General features: G+C 39.0%; 1 protein-coding gene across 1 annotated transcript; it reads right to left on the bottom strand.

Annotated features, from left to right (window-relative positions):
* Positions 1-2440: 2440 nt before the first annotated feature.
* On the bottom strand, positions 2441-3567 carry LOC122016243 (DCC family protein At1g52590, chloroplastic-like). Its single transcript, XM_042573476.1, has 4 exons — positions 3026-3567; positions 2753-2963; positions 2554-2662; positions 2441-2485 (listed from the first exon to the last, which is right to left on the bottom strand). Coding segments are annotated over exons 1-4 (405 nt in total). The 5' UTR covers positions 3110-3567; the 3' UTR covers positions 2441-2484.
* Positions 3568-7820: the final 4253 nt, after the last annotated feature.

Below are 7820 nucleotides of genomic sequence, written 5' to 3'. Positions count from 1 at the left end.
CTTACTTGAGTCAAATTGCTATTAATGTGAGGCAAGATGAAACCAGATTCAACTCACTTTTCTGTGTTAAACTTGATCAAATGAATGCAAGTGAAGACAGGTGGGAGCTTATATCGCTATCATGTTGTAACACCTTATAAAAAAGTAGATCTTCCATTTTCAATTTAGTTAGAATGCTATACCAATGAATTTAAAAGTGAACTATTGTCCAACAAGTTAAAGAATAGCGCATATAATGATGGTTTTCAAAATTAGTGCTTCATTTAGAGAAAAACCTCAGTGCATAATAAACTTCAGAGCTAAAAAACATGAACCAATTAAATTTAAGCAATCATACCATATTCACCTATCATTACTGTTTTTATTAATCCATAACTGCTATTGTTTCTATGATTGTTGAGATTTCATACCATATTCACTAACACCATATTTGTCAGAACATTTTCTATATATCACTAGACAATTTGTATAAATAAGATCGTTAGCTATAATAATAAATCAATAAAGCAAATATTTTCCCTTTACTTTTCTCTTATTCTTTCTACCCACAAGAGGTGACATGGAATAAAGTTAATTACTTTGGCCCAGTGACTTCCACATCTTAGATGTCAAATGTATTGAACTCAACCACAGCAATGTACTTTAGGATTTGGTTTTGCATGATGGACAAAAATTATGAATTGGATTAAAAGAAGAGAAAAAAGGCTTTGGTATTTATTTAGATCTAAAGTTGCAGCAAATAATTCTTCATGTTAGAAGCTATTGTTGATCATAAATGACGCTCTAACTTATGTGCATGATGTTCCTTGAATTATGCACAAAGAGATCCAACCTGGTGTATCCTTTATTGATAAAGTGATTGCTTGTCCTCTAATGTACATTATGTGGATTCATTCGTAATGGACATTCCAATGGTGGCAACTAAATTTTTCACCGAAAACAACTTTTGTAGCTCATTCCTATAAGGGAAAGGAATAATTTTTTTCTTCTAAAAGACAATGTGACATTATCAATAAGATGTTACTTTACATGCAAGGACAACTTTTGTAGTTCATTGCTATGAGGCAAAGGATTTTTTTTTTTCTAAAAGACAATGTGATATTATCTATAAGATGCAACTTTACATGCATATATGTTTTATAGTGGCTCTCCTACATGGAGATATCCATGCAAGACTGCAACTTGGAGCTAGATCCTCTTACAAATACTCACTAAAAAACAAGGTAACTAAGCTCAATCATTTATCATCCCAATTGCATCCCTGTTTCAAATCTAGAGTGCGCTCTAGGTAAGATTAAAAGGTAGCAAAGTCTAAGATCTGGTTCACTCTCCACTTGTCAATGCAAACTTAACACATAAAAAGGTTTTAACTTTAAAAAACACCTGAGTAACCACATAGTATATCAATTCTAAGATGCAAACCCAGTTTAATTCTTTTTTCTTTTTATTTTATAAAACATGAGTGAGACTCCATTTGTAATAGAACATGAGATGTAAACCCAGTTCAATTCTAATATGCAAACCCAGTTGTATATCAATCAACAACTGAAGAAGATTCCATTTATATAGATCAAAACAAAAGAAAACTTAGATTTTTTTCTAAAAAAAAATAATTCTAAGATTGAGAAATAAAACCTCTAAAGAAGAGCTGCATCGTTCATGCATAGTTTGCACTATATTCAGGAAATGAGAGACCACTTCATCAATTTTGTTAAGAAGCTTCGGCTGGGACTTTATAGCATTGACAACCTGAGAGCAAAATGTTCGATGAAGAAAAATAAATCAGGAACAATAAATATAACAGAACATTGAGTCTGCTATAGGAAAGTAATTAGCATAAATTGTAGAGAACTAAATACTAGAGTCTGACTCTAGGCAATGCCTCACTTCCTTGCATGATTCCCACCACTGCATTTCTATGTTTGAAATTTTATTTATTCCTCAAATAGATACGAACGTATACTACAAAATGAGAAAAACATTTAGACAACCTAAGAAACTATTGGAAACCATAGATAAGGATTGTCTCTTCAAACATGAGGTGAAGTTTTGCATTTATTCCTCAAACGCTGTTGAGAGAGGAGTCATGTACAGATAAGAGCTTCATTACTATAGAATTAAAGCAAGGCATGTCTAGGTATCTATGATTGGCTTGGATATTCTAGCAACAATAAACAACCATAAATAATCACAAGAGTATCTATGGTTGTTTATGCTTGTCAAGGAGGTTGTCGTCAATGTTACACAAGATGTTTGGTGTATTGTCTTCCCTGTGGGAGATATTGTTTCACAGCGTGGCTTTTTGGTGGGTGAATAGCATTAGTAGATTAGACCATCAAAGAACAACGTAATAGCAGAGAGAAACTGAGACGATGTACCTGTCTTTTTCGACAAGTACTACACTGGAAATATCGTCGGATGATCTCCCGATCTTTGCAGAAGTTTCCTACCAGATTCACTCTGAAGCGCCTCGTACCTAATCATTCTGCATAGAAGAAATAGTTCAATGGAAAAAAAAATTGTTCTTGACGATTGGATACCCGAAAAAATTACCATCTAAGAAAAGGGGGAAAACGAAGAAGAAAACGGAGAGGACCATGAGACCTGTTGCGATTGTTGTCGCGAACAAATCTGACTTCACCGTTGCACAAATTGCACACGCCTGCAGCCACCGGCACCGCCACAGAGGTTGATTAGGGAAGAAATTCAATTGGAGAAGAAGGAAAAAGGAAGAGGACGCGGCAGGCGTTACCGTCGAAGGGCATGATCGGCCTGGAGTCGGTTTGGAAGAACTCGCCGTCGGTAACCTTCACCCAGTCGACGGAGGCAGAAGAGGAGAAGGCGGAGACTGGATCCCAAGTGCAGCTACCGGCGCTTGGGTTTGTTTGAACCTTACTGGGGTTGCGCCGATGAGTAGAGAGCCGAGCGTGACTGGAAGGGCGAGCGTCATGGCGCTGTGGGAACTGGAGAAGGCAAGATCTTGGTTTACCGTGCCAATAGAGAAGGATTGGTGATTTGATCTTACCCTTTGGCTCCTTTGAGCATTTGCCAAATGCAGTGGTAGAAAATCGTGTACGTTGGCGTCGGCTGAGCCACAATTTAGGTGCATTATTTCTGGCCTGCAGACGCGGATCTGATAATGTTAGGGTTTTATGGTTTAACCACAAGCACCTCGCCTCGTTGGTGACTCGCTGGCCTGCAACCGACTGGAGTCTCTCCTCTGCATGCTTGTCGGCCGTGACGGTGAGGACGAATTGATGGATTTGTTGATGAAGATGATAAGGAGGAGGAGGAGGAGACGACGACCAAAACGGAATCCCTAATCGACGCCCTAAACGCCCCTAAGCCCTTCACATCATCTTCCAGGATGCAGAAGAGGAGACAACAAAAGAAGCGCAGATTCATTCTGCCTTCCTCTTTTCTCTTACAGGAGGAAGAAGAGTTCGTCGGGGCATTAGAGGGGGAATGCTTAGGGATCGAGAAGGTAAAGGGGCTGAATGCGGCGGCAAAAAATTTCGGAGAGAGGGAAAGAAAAAACGCAGCGACAAAACATTGCGAAGGAGAAAAAGCGGCGAAAGAAAAAACAACGGTATTCAACAACATTTAATAGACAACGGTTTTCAAACACCATTGTCGTAATCCCAAAAAAAAACGCACATAGACAACACTTTTCAAAAACCGTTGTCGTAGCCTTTAAACACCATTGCCGTAGCCCCAAAAAAGCATAAATAGACGACGGTTTTAAAAACCGTTGTCGTATGCAAAAAAAAATTACTAAAAGACAACGGTTTTTGTTAAAATCGTTGTTAAAAGGCAAAAAACAACGATTTGATATAAAACCGTTGTCGTTTGAGTGTTGTTGAATGAGGATTTTCTTGTAGTGGTCGCTCAGCTTGGCACGCCTTCATTTGACTGTATCGCCTGCTCGGCAATATTTTTTGTCACTCGTTCAGTATTGTTTTAGTCACTTGCTCAACATTACCACAGCTACTCGCTCGATGACAAGCCCAGTGATCGAACTCTGCATTCAGGAGCGATTCTATTTTACGTTAGACTTGGTCTAGTCAGTCGGACTTGCGCCTCCTTCGACTAGACATGAAGGGGAGACTTGTGATACGGATATATCTTGGGGGCCCAAAGTAAATTATGGAGAAGAGGGAGGGCATTTTAGTCCTTTGACATTTTGAGGGTTTAGGGGTAATTAAGTGGTCAGTATTCACAAAAGAAAGGGGAGGTCCTTCGTGTTTTGCTCCGCCACTATAGTGGGGAGGACGCTGCCTCGGTGTTCACCTTCTCCCTCGTCGCCGGTGAGCCACCGCCCCCTCCCTCTCCTCTCTCCTTCTCTTGCCGGCAGATGCATCCAACCGCCACCATGAATCGAGGAGGGGGGAGAGCTACCTTTTCGTCTCCCGCCGCAGGCGCTATAGCCCGCTGCCACCTCCCACGCCGGCCTCTCGTCGCCTTCTCCTCAACTGAGGAAGCTATTGCCGAGCCGCCTCTCTTCTCTCTCTCTCCGTACGCCTGTTGCTGCTCACGCCTCTGGTGTCATCGACGCCCATCGCTGCTCATGCCTCTGCATCACCGACGCTGACGCATGCGACTCCCTCTTCTCTCTCCCTCTCCACATGATCGTCGCTCCCCCTCCTCTTCCTCATCTCCTCCTCCCTCGCATAGCCTCAACAGCGCCGATACCGCCATCTCCATCATTGCCTCCACCGCGCTGGCCTCCATCGGCTACTGCCTCGAGCCACCTTGCAGTCCCCATTGCGGGTCTAGCCGTTGCCACACCTGTCGTCTCCCTCTCCCTGGACACACTAGCGCCCACAACCGCTTCCAGCAACCGCCGCCCTTCGGGCCGCCGGCAGCCAAGCACTGTCTCCATCTCCCTCTTTTCCAACATCCACAGTCTCCCACCAACGACCTCCTCCAGGACGCCACAACATCGCCTCTCTTGTCGCCTCATCGTAGGCCACCTTTGGCCGTTTGCACGGTCATGCGCCTTCGGACCCTCGAGCCCTCATTGTCATTGTGCTTTGATATGACTCGTGGTGTTTTGGCCTTTGCACCATTGTTGTGTCTTGGCCTGCGTGTTGATGTCATATCTCGGTCTGTTTGTCGATGTCATATCCCGGCCTATGTATCGATCTCATATCCCGATATACGTGTCGAGGTCGCATCCGGTTTTGTGATACCGCGTCCGACTCCGCGTCGCTAGATCCAACTCTCCAGCCTATTCAAAGTCATCTACCCTTCCGGGTCAGGGCAATGTGAGCAGCATCCCGGCCAGCTCATCGATCCACCCGAGGGCGCCCCCCGGGGCAGGATACGTTCTCCATTCTTATTTTATGTGCATTTCATTATTATATGTCTTAGTCTTTTACTTATATATTCGTTGGATCTACCTCAAACATCGGGGTACTAGAGACCGGGGTGACTCGATCGCTAGCTGTAGGTAACGTTGACCAGAGGACTTTTGACAACTTGGTTAACATAGAAATCATCTCAACATACCTCTTCTTATGAGATATTACGATTCGATCAATATTCCATCTATTTTATCTGATGGTTCATCTAATTCAAATTTCGGACACGATGAATGATACTTCTATTAGTTGAGTAATTAGACTAAATGAGATATTTTGGATATTTAAAAGCAATAATAGTAAGAGAAGGTGTGCTTTTTGAAATTCTAAAACCAAATATAACTACGTGGATCAAATTTATTTTAGATTCGCCTTTAAAAAAACACCAGGAAAGGTGAAAGATGGGCTCCACGTTCACCTCATCATTGTAAGAAAGTGCAGGCCGTCTCAAATATGAGGCTCTAGATAAAAAAAAAATATTTAAATCTTTAACATTTTTATTTTTTTAAAAAAAAAATTCCTCATTTTTTTATTCGGACTTAGAATCGATAATGAATTTAATTTTTTTTAAAAAAATAAAATATTAATTTAAAATAAATTTTTATGTAAAATTTAGTTTTCTAAATTTTTGAGATGCAAAATTATTAATTAACTTTTTATATTCGAGTTTTAATAATATTTTTTTCAATTGATAAAATTACTAGATTATTTAATCTCTCTTGAGACATTGTTGAACGTAAATAAGATTTTATTAATTTTAATTTTGAAAAACTTCTTTCTTCAAAAGATACACTAACAAGTATAGTTAATAATATTCAATAAGCTATCCATGCATTAATAAAAGAATTAATTTTTTTTATAAGGTTCAATACCTCAAGTGCGATTTTTAATTCTGAATTTATTATTTCTTTTAAAACTTTTAATTCTAAAAATAAATCTAAATCATCAATATTAGATAACACATCATGTGTTAAAAAGTTTTCAAGATTTAAATATTTTATTTTTAAAAACTCATCATCAAGCAATTTTAACTTTTCTACATCATATAAAAAATTAAAATTATCTTCATATATTTTAAATTGTTCAAATCTACTTTGAAGTGAAGAAATGACATGGTCAATAATATAATTAAAGTAATTAATTTTAAAAGATTCTTCAAGTGAAAGCTTCACTTCATTAATTTTGTTCTCATCAAATCGTTTATTTCTTTTAATTACACTTTTTTCACAAAATTTTGGGTCTATATTCATTTTATTTACAATCTCTTTAGCAAAAATCACAGCAGATATAAATCCATTTTCTCTATAATCATAAAAAAAAACAAAACTTTTTAACTGATCTAATGCAATAGCAATGTTCATATCTTTATATTGTAAAAATTTACTAACAGTGTTAACTGCAAATAATATATCATACCAAATAACCATACATAATAAAAATTCAAAATTTTTAAACTCATATGTTGCTAAAGAATTTGCTTCATTTTTTATTTTAGGATCATCAATAGTTTCTGCAAGTTTATATAAAGCTTCTTTTATCCGTGGAGCTTGATATTTTATTGCTTTAACGCTTTCAAGATGACTTTCCCAACGTGTTTGTGATAATGGTTTAAGAGTTAAATTAGAAACATGATCTTGTAAAAATTTTCATCTTTTTGTAGAAGAAGAAAATAATGAGTAAATACGTTGTATCACATCAAAAAATGTTATAGCAGTAGGACAAGAATTAGTCATATCACATAGTACTAAATTAAGACTATGACAACCATATGGTGTATAAAAAGCCCTAGAATTTATATCTACAATCTTTTTTATACACCTTATTATTTACCTTTCATATTAGTCTCATTATCATATCATTGTCCTCTTATGCCATTTGCATCCAATTCAATTTTCTTTATTATATTAATAAGTGTAAAATACCGAAAATAGACGAATATTAATAAGGAAATTTTTCGGAATTTTTAGAAAGTTTTTGGAAATTTTTCGGAGCTTGTATGGACGAGTTTACGGGGATAAAAGTGGATCCCGAAAAGGCCTATTTAGGCTACCACATTTAAGCGAGAAAAAGTTGATTTATTCATTTTCTTTTTCTTTTCTTTCTTCTTTGTTTACGCCGAATGCTTCTACTTCTTCCCCGCGCGCCCGACGCCCTCCTCCGAGCCCTAACCGCCGAGCGGTTTCCTCCTCTTTCTCTTCCTCCATTTCCTTCCCGAGCCGCCGCCACAACCGACACCGCACGAAGCAGTGCCGACCCAGCGCCGCCGCTGCCCTTTCTCGCGTACAAGCCCTCGACCAAGGAAACCCTAGCGCCGGCAACCATCCCCCCTCTACCCTATTGCCGTCCTCCTTCCTTTTTCTCTGACGTTGACGACGTCGCGGGGCAGATCGTCGGCAATTTGAGCCCCGAGCATCCCGGAGTTTCTTCTCCTCTGATTGCCACCCGATCCCATCCCTT

This window comes from Zingiber officinale, chromosome 8B (assembly GCF_018446385.1).
Source record: "Zingiber officinale cultivar Zhangliang chromosome 8B, Zo_v1.1, whole genome shotgun sequence".
In the NCBI taxonomy this organism is placed as follows: domain Eukaryota; kingdom Viridiplantae; phylum Streptophyta; class Magnoliopsida; order Zingiberales; family Zingiberaceae; genus Zingiber; species Zingiber officinale.
The sequence above is the reverse complement of the archived record's forward strand: the minus strand, read 5'-3'. Positions and strand labels throughout refer to the sequence as shown.

Coding starts and splice junctions, on each gene's coding strand:
- LOC122016243 (XM_042573476.1), bottom strand. CDS start 3,109: ATGCACCTAAATTGTGGCTCAGCCGACGCCAACGTACACGATTTTCTA. Junction 2,964..3,025: donor ATGCTCAAAGGAGCCAAAGG/GTAAGATCAAAT, acceptor TGCCTTCTCCAG/TTCCCACAGCGCCATGACGC. Junction 2,663..2,752: donor GCCGATCATGCCCTTCGACG/GTAACGCCTGCC, acceptor CGGTGGCTGCAG/GCGTGTGCAATTTGTGCAAC.